This window comes from Chanodichthys erythropterus, chromosome 19 (genome assembly GCF_024489055.1).
Source record: "Chanodichthys erythropterus isolate Z2021 chromosome 19, ASM2448905v1, whole genome shotgun sequence".
Lineage (NCBI taxonomy): Eukaryota > Metazoa > Chordata > Actinopteri > Cypriniformes > Xenocyprididae > Chanodichthys > Chanodichthys erythropterus.
In genome coordinates, this window is record NC_090239.1 from 24,438,846 (window position 1) to 24,458,536 (window position 19,691).

The following is a 19,691-nucleotide window of genomic DNA, read 5'->3' on the forward strand; positions in this document are numbered from 1 at the left end:
CTTGCTCATAGTGGCGGCAGAAAAATAATCCACAGAATAAGAGAAAAATGTTTTGTTGTGCCTTTGGATGTCAGAATTGGAATGCAAAAAATATAGTCTTCATTTTTATAGAATATCGTCGCTGAAGACGCACTTTGAAGTGAAACACAGATGCTTATGTTACAAGTCTCAGACTGGACAGATGAAACCTGCAATGATTATTCTACTATTAAAGCATTAATCTGATGTAAACAGGAACATAATATTCACATATGCAGTTCATAGGAGACAAACATACAGCAGTTATAGCACAAATTAACATTTTTATTTCACAATTCTGACTTTTTTCTTGTATTTGTGTGTTTGTATCTCCCAGTTCAGACTGTATAACTCACAATTGTGAGTTTATATCACAATTCTGAGGGGACAAAAGTCAGAATTGCAGGATATAAACTCGCAATTCTGAGGAAAAAATACAGATTAACGAGTATATTTCACTATTCTGTTTTTCCATCTAAGAATTGTGAGATATAAACTCAGATTTGCGAGAAAAAAGACAGAATTGTGAAATATAAACTTGAAATTAATATATTTTTTTAATTATTTTATTCCATGGCTTCCACAGACTGCTACTTCAGAACTGCCATTTTCTGCCAACAGATATGGTTTGTTGGTTGCTAATATATTTATATTGTGCAAAAATTAAAGAAATAATATTTATTTGATCATTTCTTCTTGGGTAACAAGGTTGAATTGTTGAGTTTGATGAATTTAGTTGTCAAGACCTCCATGCATTTGATGCATTAAAACCAGCTGCTTTCATTTGTTCGAAAATACTAAATGGAGCTTTTACTCTTTTTTTTTTTTTTATAGAGCTTTTAGTTCTGCCTTTTATGAAAGCTGACATGATGTAAGTCCATGAGTGCATATATAACATATATTCAGAAGAAAACCAGCTTTATAGGGCTGACATCTACCTGAAATCTCATAAGAGATGCAAACTTTCAACAGAAATCTGTGCCAGAAAGTGAACAATGAGTTTATTACTTCTTTCTCCTTATTTAAGCAACAAAATGAAAATGTTCAATGTATTTCACACACAAATGAACACAAACGAGTTGCACAGTGTAATCGTTTTACATCACCATTCACACGTGTTGCATATCACCTTACTATTCATACTTGTGTTGCATATAATATATAATTAACAGCAATACAAAAAAAACAAAAGGCCATCAAATGAAAACTTTTAATTAAACATTTAATTCCATCACTTGAAAGTGACTGGCTGACTGGAAAGACTAGCTAAAAAACATTAGATTACTCAAAAGTTATCATCACTTTTCATTCAAATGAAAAGAAGCTATGCTGAAAGCTTACGGTCCTTATATTACTGATGGGAAGCTCTCATGTACACAGAAATACACACACACCCCTAAACAACCCCTTATATCAATCATTCAAGTTTTAATAATTATTCAAGTATTTTGCAATCAATCCTTTTTGCCGTCTAAACGAATGTGGTCCGTGAGTCATTCATAAAACAAATAAAAATTACATAAAATACGTAGAAAAATATTCCATTGGATAATAAACCTACAGTATACACCAAGAAAAGGCTGCTTTGGTCACTTCTTTCAGTGCAGTCAGGTGACATTCAAAGTTTCAACCAATGAAAAGGCTCAGCCAAGGCCCACATCCAATGACATCATCACGACGAAGCCTAGAATGGATGTCCACGAGGCCAGCTTACCATTCCCACTGTAAGAGAAACACACACACACACACACACTTTCAGTGGCATACACACATCTGCAGACTTTTACTTTCAGTAATGTCTCTTACTGTGCTCCTCACCTGACTTGAGCTTCAGGAATGATGTCATCGACCACCACATACACCATGGCTCCTGCAGCGAAGGCGAGAGCGTACGGTAGCAACGGCTCCGCCAGCACCACGGCAACGGCCCCTAACAACCCAGCCAGAGGCTCGACCATCCCGCTCAGCTGTCCGTACCTGTGAGACAGAGACCGCACCGTTATATTAACAGCTTTTAGAATGTCTCAGAAATCAGTAAGAGCGCTGAGGACATATTAGGAATAAATGAAGGCAAACAGACATTATTAAATGTTTGTGACTCTGGCATTGTCCCAAAACTAAGAATGCTGCAGCTTCCATCCAAGACAGCATCCTAACTAGTGGTCAACCAACATATCGTCAATTCCTGTAAATTGGCTGACATTTGGACTTTTTTAATATATATATATTTTTTTTAATTAGGTTTTCTGTTTGGCCAATAAGTGTCAGTTTGGCTGTTTTTATTTTTATTTTTTCTGTATATGGCCAGTAAGTGCCAGTTTGGCTTTTTTTTTTCTTTCTTTCTTTCTTTCTTTCTTTCTTTCTTTCTTTCTTTCTTTCTTTCTTTCATTCTTTCATTCTTTCATTCATTCTTTCATTCTTTCATTCATTCATTCATTCATTTATTTATTTATTTTTATTTTCTTCTTATTTTCTGTTTTGCCAACAAGTGCCTGTTTGGCTTCTTAATTCTTATTTATTTAGGCCAATAAGTGCCAGTCTGGCCTTTTTTAATTTCAATTTTATTTTATTTTTTATTTTTTATTTTTTTTGGCCAATAAGTGCCAGTTTGGCCTTTTTTAATTTTTAATTTGTTTTTTTTTCCTTATTTATTTATTTATTTTTTCTCTGTTTGGTCGATAAGTGTCAGTTTGACCTTTTAATATTTATTTTTAAATTAATTTTCTTCTTTTTGGCCAATAAGTGTCAGTTTGACCTTTTAATTTTTATTTTTTAATTAATGTTCTTCTGTTTGGTCGATAAGTGTCAGTTTGGCCTTTTTAATTAATTAATTTATTTATTTATTTATTTTGGTCGATAAGTGCCAGTTTGGTCTTTTTAATTTTTATTTTATTTTTTTTTATTTTTTCTGTTAGTATGGTCTCTTATTTATTTATTTATTATTATTATTATTATTTTTTTATTGATTGTCAAGTGTCAGTTTAGAATTTTTTTATTTTATTTATTTATTTATTTTTTTGAGTTATAGTATAGTATAGTATATAGCACATTCAGCAAATATGCATTTATGTAATTTAAACAAGTCTTTAGATATCCAGTAAACATTTAAATCTAAGAACTACGCAAACTTTGACAAATCCAACTATCAGATATCATGAAGTGTGTATTTGTAGCTGTATAAAAAACATGTACAGTACTCTGTGTGAATTTAACATGAACATACACGACTGTGAATTCTGGTCTCGCCTTTTCTGCAAACGTTGGTCCAAATTAAGGTGTTTAAACTGTTTGGAGCAGCCTTTGCATTGAAAGTGTAATACTTTATGCAATAACGCCTTAAAACGCTGTCCAGGTAGGCAGCTCACAAGGTTTGAGATGAGAATGTGTATTTGTCTTGACTCACCAAAAGGATCGCCATGTGGACATCCCAGAACCCCGCAATGGGAGACTCACTGCAAGGCCTTCTGGAAAATTCTGAATGCCAATGCCTATGGCCAAATTTCTGAAAGAAACAGACATTATCGCTAAATCAGTTCTCAACAGAGAGCACATACAGATCTGGTGTTGCATTGAGGCACACTGTTCCAAGTGGTTTTGACACTCTGTAACTTTTCAACTCTCTTAACTTCACACATTATCTCAGCGAGAGATTTCACAGTGTGGAGTGTGCCAGGGTTGAGAATCGACTGTTGACTAAGGCTCTCCGTGTGAATCAGATGAAGGCTTTCTGAAGTGCAACATATGGGTGTGCCGTACCACAAGACCACAAGGAAAAATGGGTTATGGATGGGGCATGAACTACATCTGGAATCACACGGTTGTGTTTGGATGATCATTTATGAAACTTTCTCGCAAACCGTGACACAAGCTTTTTAGGCTTCATCATTAATACATTTGAAAACGCTGTTTTCGTTTCTAAACTTTTTTTGTCCATTGATGTTTTCCAAAAGTTTCTGGTCCATACTGAAATGGCAGAATGCTTAAATCATCTTACTGCACATGCATAAAATGAGATGATATCAGACATCATGAAGTTCCCACAAAATTATTCTGGCATGATCATTTTATTAGCAAAATACACAGGTCACACTCAATTGATATCATACGGTCTAAAAAGCAACTGCCCTCATGTTTTGATGCAAGAAAGCAACATTTATCTTTAGAAAAAGTGCAAGTGTGTATAGTTACACACAACAGTCCACTTTAGACATTCTACTAACTTTGCAACTACTTGTCAACTAACTCTCATTAGAGTAGCAGACTGGTTAGGTTTAGGTTAGAGTTAGAAGAATACGTTGACATGTACTTGTAAAATTACATATAGTCAGTCTAATGTCTGTTGGGAGCATCAAAATAAAGTGCTTTAAGATATTAAGCAGACAGTCTATAATACTCTAATGTCTGCTAGTTGAAATGTAGCTGCAATGTCTAAAGGAGATGTCTAAACTTTTATTGTAGCTTCAAGCATTCTTTTTTTAATCAACATTTGCAGACTGTCCTCCAAAAAAAACAAAAAAACAACCCTATAGGTCATTTTTCAAGCACCTTATTACAACCAATATTTTAGTTTTAAAGTCATGCACCCTCTAGCTTGCGTAAAAATAATGACAGTGTCGTTTTACGTCTGTCGTCATGAAATGACGTATGACTGTCGTTACCAATCAAAAATGCATGTTCATTTAAATGCAATGTGTCTACTTTTTACACTATTTCTCCTATTTCCATTTAGCAAAACCCCACCCCTAAACCTACCATTAGTGATTTATAGTGCATATACACTTTATGAGCACATGCATTCCCTGGGATCGAACCAACATGATCACATGATTGCATATTGTTATATATTGCAATGCTCTGCCAATTGAGCAATGCGAAACCCGAAATATGACGCAGATAAAAGGGAACAATGCATTAAAATGAAAGTGTCCTGTTGTCGATAGGGCACAACTTAAGTAAACACTCATATGGGTCGTATTTCAGGGAAGTGACAAACAATGTATTGGTTGGAGAACATGTTGAACATTTGAATGTGGGTGATTTTAATTTAAAAAAGCTACATTTTGAGCAAAAAGCTGAGAAAAATCACATTTTTGTCAAAGACTACAATGATGATCAAAACATAGATGAAGTAGATCCATCAACACCCCAAAACCATCACAGTTCTTTATGTGCTGTTTAATGTTGATGATCACGCAATTTCACATCGCATCTGCTTACATAAGCTATCACTTGTTTCTGCTGCATCTTCGCCTGTGTTTTGATCAGGAGATTCAGTAATCTTTCAGCAGATGTGTAATAGCGTCCACTACCGTCTAACAGTGAAAACACGGAAAGACGGAAAATTCTGTCAATGGCGAGGAAGCATTGTCATAAGTGACGGAAAATTCCATCAATGGTGGGGAAAGAGTAAACTGATCCATGCTGGTGTCATGAGAAATCAAGTCCCCCCAGGAATCGTGTCTCCTTTAGGACCCATGCGGTAATGCCTGATCAAAAGTTATTATCGTGATGTCTTGACTAATTATAGCCTATTTCACTATTGTATGATGTTTATTACATTAAGTGCACAAACAACATGCTTGAAATTTAAATGAATGCCTATGTATTGCATAATAAAACAAACTGGAAACAGATATTGGAAGCAAAAAACTTAACTAATATAATATAAGCTGTAAGAAGGTGTATGCTAACATGTGTCATTGTTTGACAACACACTGTACCATTTTCAAATTTACCCACTTTGGAGAGCATCTTCAAAACGTTCAGTTTTCACAGGACGAAAACACTGTCACAGTGTACAGGAGGACAGAAAAAAAATGTGATTTCAAATGCATTCTGATTCATACATGCATTATTATGCTTTTATCCGCATCGGTATATATTTTATTAGTTAATTGCTAACACCATGATCTACTGATTGAGCTACAACAATATGCACTGTAAAAAATGACCGTGATTTTAACGGTAAAAGATTGTAAAAATGCTGCGGTGAAAAACTGTCAATTGGTTTACAGAAAGTTTCCGTACTATATACGGTGAATAACTGTCATAGATCTAACAGTACATTTAATGTAATTTTACGGTAAAATACCGTTAAATTGACAGTTTTTGGAAGTGAAAAATAACAATTCATTGTAAAATTTACAGTGAAAAACCATAAATTGACATTCCCAAAATTCCCCGTGTGACACTTCACATTTGATATATTTTCGTTGAAATAACTCTGTTTCTTCTTAGTTTTTCTCATTTTTTTCTAATCAGTTATGTACATTAGGGTTTTATGTTACATCTAATGTTGTTAATGTTTATTGCATTTTTAAAATTGCATGCATGTTACCATGATGGTGTTTAGTGTGTGTGTGAATGACACTGTGTGCACCTTCTATATGTTAGTGTTGTCTTTCTCAGCTTGTTTCTCTGAAGTTCTGGCAACCACAGCTGCCGTTTTTTACCGTAAATTTTACTGGGATTTTTTTTACAGTGTGAGAATGCATGAACATACAAGGAGAATACTGTGTCCCAACTTTCAAATGTATCCGGATTAGTCAAGACAGTGCACACGAGTGTGTGAACGGGCATTTACTCAAACAAGCGTGTAAGAACAACACTTCATTAGCGATAAGCGCTGGAGGATGATTTAGGTTTTCTCCAGAGAGTAGTGGGAAGTGGGTGGGAGCGTGTTTCTCTCCCGAGGCGTTCTGAGGGTGGTCTTCGCTGCAGAACTGATAAGCAGCTCTATTTGTTTGGCCTAGACTGCTCCGCGTCCTAATCCAACCGCACTCTGGAAGTTCCCGGAACCTCCCGGAGCCTGCGCTCACAAAGCAAGAAAAGCTGCTCTGTTTTGACTCCCCCTCTTCACCACCCCCAACACTCTTTCACTGCCTTCTTCAATCTCTCCTGCTGAACGATGTGCGCGCTGGCATGCGCTCAAGGTACGGCCCCCAGAGAAGTCAGATTAATGACAGCTAGTCACGGAAAGGCTTACAGCAGCCGTATGATGTTGGAGAGTTTGAGGGAGAACGAATGCAAGTGAAAGACTGAAGAGAACGGATTGCTGATCCAAAAGCATTTGACTATTTCTTCCGTTCTTCTATCACAAAATGTGATGTTTTTGAAAACATTCTGGCTGTACTTTTCAACATAATGCACATGAATGAGGGCTGGGACAGTTAAGCTACAAAATGACAACAAAAAAGCACCAATAAAGAATTATTATTAAACTGGTCCAAATGGCTCTTCTTCTAAGTTTAATATTGGAAATTTTGGTCTGTTTCTCCAAGACAATCTCATGGCAATTCATAATTATATTACGTTTTGCCAAATTGGTATCCAATTTGTATGAATTCATATAATCTGTAATCGGTGTACAATTTTCTAAAAATCTTACATTTTTGTATGATGTTGGGAAATTGAGGGAGACAAAATGCAAGTGAAAATGATTCAAAATGCTGATCCAAACTCGTGTGTCTTTATTTCTTCCATGCATCACAAAACGTGAAGTTTTGAAGAAACTAGTTCTTTTGGGCCTGAAACTAAACATCTGCCACACCTGCCAATAACCGGTGACTTACAAAAATGTACTGGCCATAAATATATTTACCAGAAATGAATCCCTAATAAAGTTACATGTTATTCAGTCAAGGGCAATGAGTGCTTGTTCTTTGTATTTTGTTGTTTGATTAACATTAAAAAGAGTCTATATTAGGCTGCTGTCACTTCAAGAGTTAATGCACGGACACAATATACTGATACACATGCGTTTTATTTCTCAACTGTTTGTGTTTACTTAAGACATAACTGACTGTTAGGAGGATACTTGCACAGATGGGAATTTTGAGATAATTTAGTTTGAATATGTCTGTTCAAGCGTAAGACGACGTGAAAAAGAGCTGAGACGCAGATTAGCGAATTGAGTTCCCTTTTGCATCTTCTTGCACTTTTATATTTTAATCACAAGGCTTAAATTTTTTCGATGCAGCACTGGCCTATTAACTGTCCAAATAGGTTAGATAGGTTTTTAAAATTAAGAGAAATAAAAATTCAGTCAAGTGTGTGCAAGTTTTGACTGGCAGTGTAGAAACTATAGACATAAACTATGACATTTTCATTAAACATTATGCACTCTAAAAAATGCTGGGTTAAAAACAACCCAAGTTGGCTTGAAAATGGACAAACCCTGTGATTGGGTTGTTTTAACCCAGAAGTTGGGTTAAATGTTTGACCCAGTCTGCTGGGTAGTTTTTATTGAACTCAACTATTGTTTATTACTGTATGTTTAATAAATACACATTTATTAATAAGTTTAAAGAATAATATTTAAACAATAAACATTTATTAAATTGCTTATTAATAAATGTTCACCTTTTGATTATTACTGTTGCCTCTAGTAATTATGTGTCTGATTTTTAATTTCCAACCTATTTTGGGTTCATTTTAAGAAAGCCATGCAGTCATTTTTAAACAATAGTTGAGTTAAATAAAACTGCACAGCACGTTGGGCAAACATTTAACCCAACCACTGGGTTTGTCCATTTTTAACCCAACTTGGGTTGTTTTTAGCCCAGCATTTTTAAGAGTGTGAGGCTGAATATTACACTCTAAAAAATGCTGGGTTAAAAACAACCCAAGTTGGGTTAAAAATGGACAAACCCAGCGATTGGGTTGTTTTGACCCAGCTGTTGGGTTGAATCTTTAACCCAACCTGCTGGGTAGTTTTATTTAACTCAACTGATGTTTAAAAATCACTTTATTGATCACTTAAAATGAACCCAAAATAGATTGGAAAATAACATTTTATTAATATGTTTAATTAATAATAATTAAATAATAAACATTTATTAAATTGCTTATTAATAAATGATAACCTTTTGATTATAACTGTTGCCTCTAGTAATTATGTGTCTGATTTTTAATTTCCAACATATTTTGGTTTCATTTTAAGCCAGCCATATAGTCATTTTTACACAATAGTTGAGTTAAATAAAACTAACCAGCACATTGGGCAAACATTTAACCCAACCACTGGGTTAAAACAACCCAATCACTGGGTTTTCCATATTTAACCCAACTTGGGTTGTTTTTAACCCAGCATTTTTTAGAGTGTATTAAAAAAATTATATATGCATGAATGAATAGTTGCACTTAGAAAATAGATGGGTGAATTTCCATTTCATGCCAACTTGAGAGAGGAAGAGAAATGAAGAAAGGATGAGAGGACAGGAGAAACTGTGGTGTGGCATAATGAAAGACTGAAGAAAAAAAAAAAAAACCAAGGGGAGGTTTTGGAGAAGGGCGAAGTGAACTCGCTCACACGGGCTGTGTTCACACAGTGTGGAAACAACAGCCCTTCTCACCATTTCAGAAACATGTTTTCCCATCCCCAGGAATTCTTCTCTGGCATATTTCACTCCTCTGAGGCAGGTCTATTTCTGTGTGCGAAGAGAGTCTATTCACCCACCTCTGAGGACAGGCTTCAGTAACCGCAAGCTCTCGGCAGTAAAATAGGGTGGAGATCTCAAAACGTACAATGCCATTCCAACACTTCACTTTCTTAGCTTAGTATACAAGCTTGAAAGTAAATTAAAATGAAGGAAGGAAGTGGGATTTGTGATACAATGTGTGTTGGTTCAGACGGCTGTATTAAAACAAACCCCCCCAAAAAACATAAAGGGAAACATTCCAACATTATTGCAAAAGCATGAAGAAGCCTCCATTGAGAAGGGAAGACAGTGGGTCCAGTGTCTGACCACAGAGCTCCTCTCTGGGCACAAAGGGCCTTTGGTGCCCCCCTCCATCCATGGGGGTCTGCCCTGAATGGGCATCTGTGTGTTGGGAAGAGCATGGGGATCTGGGAGAAATGAGGGAAAATCCCCAAAACCATCTGCACCAATCACTATGGCTTTCCAGTGACCTTTGACCCCAGTACCCACCATATACCCACTGCTTTTCACTCGCAGAGGACGAATGTGGGAAAAGTGTACCTAAAAACATTTTATAAGACACTCTTAACTGCACTGCATGTTTTTTCACAACTTGTGTTCTAGTGGCTCAAAGCTATGTTTCCCTGAACGGTGCCATTTCTGTCTACGATATATATATATTTTTTAAAAAAGTAAGCATTAAATATATTCAAGAATTTAAGCCTTTTTTAATTTAACAGAAAATTAAATCATTCAAGTATATGCAAGTGTGAAAACTCATTGTTCCAACTTGTTTATATTTATTTTTATTATTTTTATTATTTACTTTTTTTAAGCTGTTTCTACGTTAGCATTAAATAGGAGTGACATGCATATTCTTATGCTCTAAAAGATGCTTAAAGCAATTGCAGATGTGCAAACGTGCAAGTGCCTGACAGCATCATTGTAGAATGATCCTGAAGCTCGATACTAAAGCACATAAAGAGATTCTTACACAGGGTTAGTGACTCACTCTTCTGTAATACAGAGAAAAGGACAACTCTGGTTGCCTAGCTGACATAATCTTAAAACACATACACATACAGTATACAAATCTTTATTAGATATCATATTCTTCTTGCTCTGCACTACATGAACATTAATGCATTTTTTTACTGGTGAGTGTAAGACGATGATCACAATGTTTGTTCTGGCTTGTCATTTCCCATTAGTTTGTTTCGAAGATAGTATAGCCCAGAGCTGTGCTTATTCATAATTACCTTAAGACTGAACCAGAGTTAGTCTGTTTGTTTGTCAGCCAAAGTTGCTTGATTTCACTTTGCATTGCCTTTTCTATCAGTTTATGTTTTCTGTAATCAAGCCTATATTAAACAACAAGAAATGCATGTGCAACTTGGTGGACAATGGATTTTAAAGACAAAGGAAGCAAGTTGATGTTTTAGAAGCAGGAAAAATGGGCAAGCGTAAGGATTTGAGTGAGTTTGACAAGGCCAAAATTGTGATGGTTAGACGACTGGGTCAGAGCATCTCCAAAACTGCAGCTCTTGTGGGGTGTTCCCGGTCTGCAGTGGTCAGTATCTATCAAAAGTGCTCCAAGGAAGGAACAGTGGTAAACCGGAGACGGCCGAGGCTCATTGATGCACGTTGGGAGCGAAGGCTGGCCCGTGTGGTCCGATCCAACAGACGAGTTACTGTAGCTCATATTGCTCAAGAAGTTAATGCTGATAGAAAGGTGTCAGAATACACCGTGCATCTCAGTTTGTTGCATATGGAGCTGCAGACCAGTTTGCTGACCCCTGTCCACCGCCGAAAGAGCCAACAGTGACACGTGAGCACCAGAACTGGACCACGGAGCAATGGAAGAAGGTTTGCGTGGTCTGATGAATCACGTTTTCTTTTACATCACGTGGATGGCCAGGTGTGTGTGCATCTCTTACCTGGGGAACACATGGCACCAGGATGCACTATGGGAAGAAGGCAAGCTGGCGGAGGCAGTGTGATGCTTTGGGCAATGTTCTGCTGGGAAACCTTGGGTCCTGCCATCCATGTGGATGTTACTTTGACACGTACCACCTACCTAAGCATTGTTGCAGACCTTGTACAGCCTTTCATGGAAACAGTGGCTGTTCGAGGAGCACAAAAATGAGTTTAAGGTGTTGACTTGGCCTCCAAATTCCCCAAATCTCAATCCAATCAAGCATCTGTGGGATGTGCTGAACAAACAAGTCCGATCCATGGAGGCTCCACCTCACAGCTTACAGGACTTAAAGGATCTGCTGTAAACATCTTGGTGTCAGATACCACAGCACACCTTCAGGGGTCTAGAGGAGTCCATGCCTCGACGGGTCAGGGCTGTTTTGGGGGACCAACATAATATTAGGAAGGTGTGTCCTGGTAATGCCCAAAATGTCCCCACAAAGATGGCAATATCTGAAATCCTTGTCCTTGTGGGGACATGTTTTGGTCTCCATGAGGAAAACAGCCTATAAATCATACTAAGTGATGTTTTTGTACAGTTTGTACAGTATAAAAATCATTGTCTATGGAAAGTCCCCATAAAACATGGAAACCCAACATTGTTGCAGTAAGGCAGGGGAGAGAATAAATTGTTGAATAAAGTCATTGTTTTTGTGCACGAAAAGCCTTTACTAGTTTTCTGGACCTCAAATGACATTAATTACGTTGCTTTCCATGGGAGATAAACAACTCTCGGATTTCATCAAAAATATCTTAATTTGTGTTCCAAAGATGGACGAAGGTCTTACGGGTGTGGGACAACATGAGGCTGAGTAATAAATGACAGAAATTTCGTTTTTTGGGTAAATAACCATTTAAGGTGAAAAAGTAAAGCTGATTATACAGATACAGTCTTTGCATAAACTATATTTAAGTTCCAGCATTTTGAGTCTTCAATGCAGAAACTCACTGTTTCTTCCCTCAAGCTTTAACAGTAATAAAAGCAGCTTTGAGAATGGCAGGTGCGTCTTTGAGGCAGCCAGACAGAAAGTTGGGCCATATTTTACTGGCATGTATAAACACACACCTGCGGTGTTGAGCCAGGCAAGTCCTGCTAAACTAAACTGAATAAAGTCCAAACTCTGATTAACAGCATTTGCTCACAGAAAAAACATTTTTTTGGGGGGGTTTGTTACTGTTCTGAGCAGACCCAGATGGCAACTGCAGCACATTTTTAGCACTGATTTGAAGGGGAAATATGCACAATTATGCACATGATGTATTCGTATTAGTAATTAATTTTATTCTTTTATTATGCTAAACTAATCAAATGCTGTCAACATGCTATTCCTCATTGGAAAAACAGACAGAGGAACAACAAATGAATAATATAAGGGAGGGTTGAATATTATAGGTGCCCAACAGATGCTTCACCAACCGCTGCCAAAATTCAATAAAACAACAAAATAAAAGCGATTGTGAGAAATGTCTTTTTAAGCCCATATCAAGTGAGAGAGATGAGAGACGGCAAAATGAAAACGCAAGAGGGAAAAACAGGGCGGGGTGGAGGAAATGGAGGGATATGGAGAAAGAGGGAGAGAGATGGATGAGAGACAGAGAGCGGGGAGAACAGGGGCCCTATGTTTTTGAGATTCAAAGCACAATGTGCTCTTTGAGGACTGCAGAGAATAACATTTAGATAGAGAGCCATCAGTCCAGCCCTCTCACTGCTCTCTCTCTCTCTCTCTCTCTCTCTGTCCTTCTTCTGCTTTCTTTTCTCACTACATCACATTTTAACAAAATATTTTCACAGCCTGCATATACAGTATATTTTGAAGGATAAACCGATTTTTTTTGTGCTCATAATTTTACATTCCACACTCTTAGAAGAAATATATAGAACCTTACATGGTTCTTTCAGGCGCTTCATATAGAACATTTTAGGGGTTTGTTTCATGGATTTTGTTTTAATTACATTTAATGATTTAAACGGCTTGTAAACATACTTTATCACTAGAAAAAAAAATCTTTACACATGAAACTATTATGCACTAATTTAAGACATTTCCTCTTTGTCTAGAACCTTTTTGGCATAAAGCATTCTTTAAAATTGAGTCAGAAACCAACCCTCTACAATGGCTACATTTGCATGAACCCAAAAAATACAGTTGTACTCGGATTGACGGCTCAATCGGATTGAAAAACGTTCATGTAAACACCTTAATCGATCTGATTGAGCTCAATCTGAATGAAATTTCGATCAGATTGGAAGGGGTGGTTTATTCCTTTTCTAATCCGATCCAACATCAAAAAATTACCATGTAAACGCTTGAATCCGACTACATTCTCAATCGCCAAGATTTAATATTGCCAATATTTGATGCTTCTGACAATATCTACGCAGAGTGCGTGCGCAAAAGTTTTAATCGGAATGTATATAAAACACATATAAACGGATATTTGAATCAGATTACAATGCTTAGAGTACATGTAAACAGATCTGCAATCGGATTCAATTCATTTGGATTGGCGAAAATTGGTGCATGTAGCCAGTGAGTAAATCACTTGTATACGTGACTGGTGACTAAAAAATGTCTTTAATTAGCCGATGGATGGATGGGACAGACAGATGATAGAAAGTAGATGGATGGATGATAGGACAGACAGACAGACGATAGAAAGATATAATAGATGGATAGTTGGATAGATGGGACAGACAGACAGACAGACGATAGAAAGATAGAATAGATGGATAGTTGGATAAATGGGACAGACAGACAGACAGACGATAGAAAGATATAATAGATGGATAGTTGGATAGATGGGACAGACAGACAGACAGACGATAGAAAGATAGAATAGATGGATAGTTGGATAGACAGACAGACAGACGATAGAAAGATATAATAGATGGATAGTTGGATAGATGGGACAGACAGACAGACGATAGAAAGATATAATAGATGGATAGTTGGATAGATGGGACAGACAGACAGACAGATGATAAAAAAACAGAATAGATGATGGATGGATGGATGGATGGATGGGACAGACAGACAGATGATAGAAAGACAATAGATGGATAGTTGGATAAATGGATGATGGATGGATAGGACAGACAGACAATAGAGAGAATGGATGGATGGATGGATGGATGGATGGATGGATGGATGGATGGATGGATGGATGGATGGATGGATGGATGGATGGATGGATGGATGGATGGATGGATGGATGGTGGATGGATGGGTGGATGGGACAGACAGACAGATGATAGAAAGATAGAATAGATGGACAGTTGGATAGATGGATTGGACAGACAGACGGATGATAGAAAGACAGAATAGATGGATGATGGATGGATGGATGGATGGATGGATGGATGGATGGATGGATGGATGGATGGATGGATGGATGGATGGATGGATGGATGGATGGATGGTGGATGGATGGGTGGATGGGACAGACAGACAGATGATAGAAAGATAGAATAGATGGACAGTTGGATAGATGGATTGGACAGACAGACAGATGATAGAAAGATAGAATAGATGGATAGTTGGATAAATGGATGATGGATGGATAGGACAGACAGACAGACAAACAGACAGACAATAGAGAGGATGGATGGATGGATGGATGGATGGATAGATGGATGGGATAGATAGATAGATAGATAGATAGATAGATAGATAGATAGATAGATAGATAGATAGATAGATAGATAGATAGATAGATAGATAGATAGATAGATAGATAGATAGATAGATAGATAGATAGATAAAGCGGAGAGGCAATAGAGAGGCAATCAATATTGTTAAAGAGTCAGATTCAAAATCGCTTCAGAGAAAAACACAAACATCTGAACCATTCTTGAGCAGATGATTGTGGGGAAATGAACCATAAAACTTGTCAGCCTGTCACATGAGTATTAAACGAACAAACGCAATTCATTAAACAAATGTGCTGTGGTACATCAAACTGACACAATATGCATCAGCAAGAGGAACCCTGAGGGCAAGAAGAGGCAGCGGACATCAACATTATCATCCAGCCCATAGCTCAGAAAGAGCCGGCGGACCACAGCAGATTGGTCCACACGACAACAGGTCACCAGAAGAAACACAGCAGGACTACCTACAAACTAGAGAGATGCGAGCTCGGCTTGCATTTGACAGGAACAGTCACATTTTCTACACTGTTTAACTGAGGAAAGACTCAATAAATAAATAAAACCAACAGATAAATACAGACCACTTCTGTGAAAAAAACTTTCTGTCCCAAATTGACGCCCCCGTCAATCCAACAAGAAATCAATCTGGATGTTTTTCGGTGTTGGTTGACAAGCTGTTTATGATCGTTTGCAAAGGTCCTTTGTACGGCAGAATTCCTGTTGGCATGTGTGTTTGGTTAAGCGTACTCTCAGGACTAGTAAACTAGCCACAGTAGATTATTTCCCAAAAATCATGAACAATGCTGAAGTTTGACAAAGTAACAGCCACATAATTATGAAAAGATCTTTGAGATCTGACCATAAACTATGATGAAAATGTGTGGTATAACTGTCTTCACCAAAGAGTTATTCTCGCCAAGTAGATCCAACCAGTTTAAAGCAAAAAGTGCAATGCAGTTAATCTAGTCAAATTAAAATAATGCATAGTTTTTTACTAAACAAACACAAAGAAGAGTGATATTTCTATGTTTATACACCAGTACAGCAATGCATAGCATTGATAATCTATTGCATATAAAAAAAACAATACATATATTTGTAATAAAACATTTCAATGAATGAAAATTATGTCAAGTAAATGTCAAGTATAATTAGGGCTGGGCGATGTATCGAATGCTTTTGTCACGCGCATTTCTTCAGTAAAGCCGGTTCCCTGATTACCGCTAAATCGCCATCACCTGCTTTCAAATGAAGCGGCATTTAATAGACAGAGCCGTAGTTCACTGATAAGACACGCAATATCGCATTCAATATCGATATGTATAGCCGTCGATATTGAACGCGATATTGCGTGTCTTATCAGTGAACTACGGCTCTGTCTATTAAATGCCGCTTCATTTGAAAGCAGGTGATGGCGATTTAGCGGTAATCAGGGAACCGGCTTTACTGAAGAAATGCGCGTGACAAAAGCATTCGATATATCGCCCAGCCCTAAGTATAATTGAATAATAATAAAACTAATTGAATCAGAGATAGAACTGATTCATGGAAGTGAATCAAACATTCAAACTTCAAATTATTAAACGTCTCTACAAATCAGACAACACAGATATTAGTAATGTAATAACTATAAATCATATGAGCTTCCCAGACAAATTATTCAATATTGGCTTGATTAGATTGATATTAAATGGCAGATCTGTTATTGCTTGAAGAACATTTTACAAATTTATATTATTTTGAAATTCTTTCCCAATAGACTGACCGGCTTGAATTTTCCAAGCTTTATAATGGCAGTGAACGGTACCCGAGATTTTGAAGCCCAAAAAAGCGCATCTATCCATCATAAAAGTAATCCATATGCCTCAAAGAAATGCCAGAACTCGACTTACGAGCGTACGACCATCTGCCGGAAGCCAGTGATTATAGTTCATAAAGTTTTAAATGGATATTTGTTTTATGAAAAGCCATCGCTTCACTTCAGAAGGCCTTTATTAACCCCCATGCACTTTTTTGGGCTTCAAAATATCGGGAACCATTCACTCCCAGTATAAAGCTTGGATTCTGATTTGGCTGAAAGAAGATAGTTATATACACCTAGGATGGCTTGAGGGTGAGTAAATCATGGGATAATTTTCATTTTTAGGTGAACTATCCCTTTAAGTCTTTCACAAGAGGAAATTGCTGAAGGAAACTGGCTCACTCTGAAACAAAAGGCACATATAAGATCAATTTCTACTAAAAATGAACTTGTCGGCTCTTTAAATATGACATAATTTGTGCTTAGAGGACTAATGTTAGTGTGATTCAGGGTTTTGACAGAAACACCTCCAGCAGAGAAGCAGGCGAGAGAAAATGTTATTCCAGCTGAGTTCATCACATTTAGCCCTAGAAATAAAATAAACTTCTTGTAAAATGTTTTGACAACTCCAAGGTCACGTCACCTCCGCTGTTGTATGCAATGAGGAATGAGTCCACTGATGTCACTGCACATTCATCCCAACATACACGCTAGTCTAAGTCAAAGATAGAGACGCCAGAGCAATTGCACGTCTAGGCTTCAATGTCTGATTAAAATGTATCTGGTCAGAAACATGTGCTCTGTACCTTCAAATGCTGCCTACATTGGAGCTACAAAAAACAGTCCCAGTTTCTTTGAAGAGTCTCTGAGCATCTGGTTTTAACAGTCCACTTGAGTATGTGGGTACTGGGGAATGCAAGGACTGCTTTGACTGGGAGAAGAGTGCTGGGAAAGGGAAAGAAACAGAAGAGTGGCTTTCCCCTGGAAAACAAACAGACTTTTGTTTCAGAGGAGAGAGAGAAGACTGTCTGACTGACTGCCTGCCTGCCTTCAGTGGCTCAGGATGGAGAACAAGACGGTTTCAGAAAATGGAAAAGCACACATATACACTAGTGGCCAAAAGTGATGATGTCCGGAGGGTATTTAATGACCCTACAGGTCTGATTAAACTATTTAAATATAAGGAAATTATTTCATATCCAGGTCAAGATGTCCAGTTGCCTGTCTGCATGAACAACCATCTTCTCTAAGGTTGAGTAATGTAAGCAAAAGCACTATAGGTTGTGTATGTCTGGCCAATCTGGAAAAGGCAATTTGTTGCCACAGAAAATCGCAAAAATATAACACAGGATTAAACTTTTCAGCATAAAGATCAGACTAATAAAGTTAGTGGTTTTCAATGTCCTAATAACATATAATTAGCACCATCCAAAAAGAGGTTCTTGAATGACTAACGTCCGATAATTGGAGGTTTTGTGAACATCACCACTGCCCGAAAAGATCTATAATGTTCATTATCATTATATTCATTATATGTAGACGAAGCACTTGGAAGGTTTTAGTTCTTTAAAGGGATAGTTCATTTAAAAGAATGTTGGTAACCAGAGAGTGGACTTCCACAGTATTATTTTTTCCTACTATGGCTACCGTCAACTGTCTGGTTACCAACATTCTTTAAAATATCTTCTCATGTGTTCGACAGAAGACAGAAACTCTTACAGGTTTGGATGAACATGAGGGTGAGTAAATGATGAGAGAATTTTCATTTTGGGATGAACCATCCCTTTAATGAATGGAAAACATGATCCAAATTTCAGCAAGTCCATCTTAATTACCACAGACTAATTACGATAATGTAAACTGTTCCACTTCCCAGAAATCCTTTAAAAGAGATATGGGATTCTCCTGGTTCCTCAAAAAAGGTCATGCAAGTGTTCATCCCATTTTAAAGGACAGAAAGAAGGAGAGGATGAAGGAGAGTACGGTACAGTATAATACAGTAGAGTAGTGCAGAGTATAATATAACTAGAGCAGAGTAAAGCTGCCGCTGGGAAAAGTCCCTCAAAAGTCATAATTTCGAAACTAATGTTTTTCTTTTCTTTTCTTTTCACTTAGTCTTATGGGGATATTATGGGGCAACTTCGCAAAACCAACAAGGAGCGTTAAGACATAAATACATCACACTTAGTTTCACTCAGATATAAGGCACAATAGAGAAGAAAAGACAAACGCAACTTCTGTTTCATGCCAACTAAATGTTTTTTTGTTTGTTTGTTTTAAACTGATGATGCATTATTAATAATAACAAGAATTCATTAATGGTATATTTTAATTAAAATCACTTAAAATCTACCCTCTAAAGTACTCATGTCACGGGTGTTAAACACATTTGCATAGCTAAGACCCGTAGCGCGTCTTTGCGCCGTAACTGAACATACCACTGCAGAGGAAGGGGGCTTTGGAGGTGGACGTAAAGATGGTGATGGACAGGGACCTGGAGGAGCCAATGAAAACAGACACCAAGGTGGAGCCGATGGTGGGAGGAACCAGGGTGGAGCCTTGACTGACGGGCTAATTTATGGAGGCAGAAACCAGAGTACATTGGGTATCCGTGGAGCAGAGAGGCTGACGGACCAGGGTGACATCCACAGCCCAGAAGCCCAAGGTGGAGCTGCTGGCTTGCAGGACCAAGGCGGAGATGGGGTTTGGCAGACCAGGGTGATGACAGAGGGAGTGAGGATAATGGAGAAGCTGAAGGGATGGTGGAGCCAAAGGGTGGAGGGTTGAGGTGCAGCCGGAGACCCAGAAGTCTCATGCCAAGCCG

General features: G+C 37.6%; 1 protein-coding gene across 3 annotated transcripts in view; it reads right to left on the minus strand.

Moving 5' to 3' along the window:
• Positions 1–976: 976 nt before the first annotated feature.
• LOC137007355 (zinc transporter ZIP11-like) overlaps positions 977–19,691 on the minus strand; it is a 169,425-nt gene continuing 150,710 nt past the window's right edge. For all 3 annotated transcript variants that reach the window (XM_067368732.1, XM_067368730.1, XM_067368731.1), the window contains exons 8-10: positions 3,422–3,520; positions 1,837–1,995; positions 977–1,740 (exon numbers count right to left, since the gene is read on the minus strand). In XM_067368732.1, the coding sequence (XP_067224833.1) occupies positions 1,662–1,740; positions 1,837–1,995; positions 3,422–3,520 (337 nt within the window). In that variant the 3' untranslated portion in view covers positions 977–1,661. The remainder of the gene's footprint in view (positions 1,741–1,836; positions 1,996–3,421; positions 3,521–19,691) is intronic.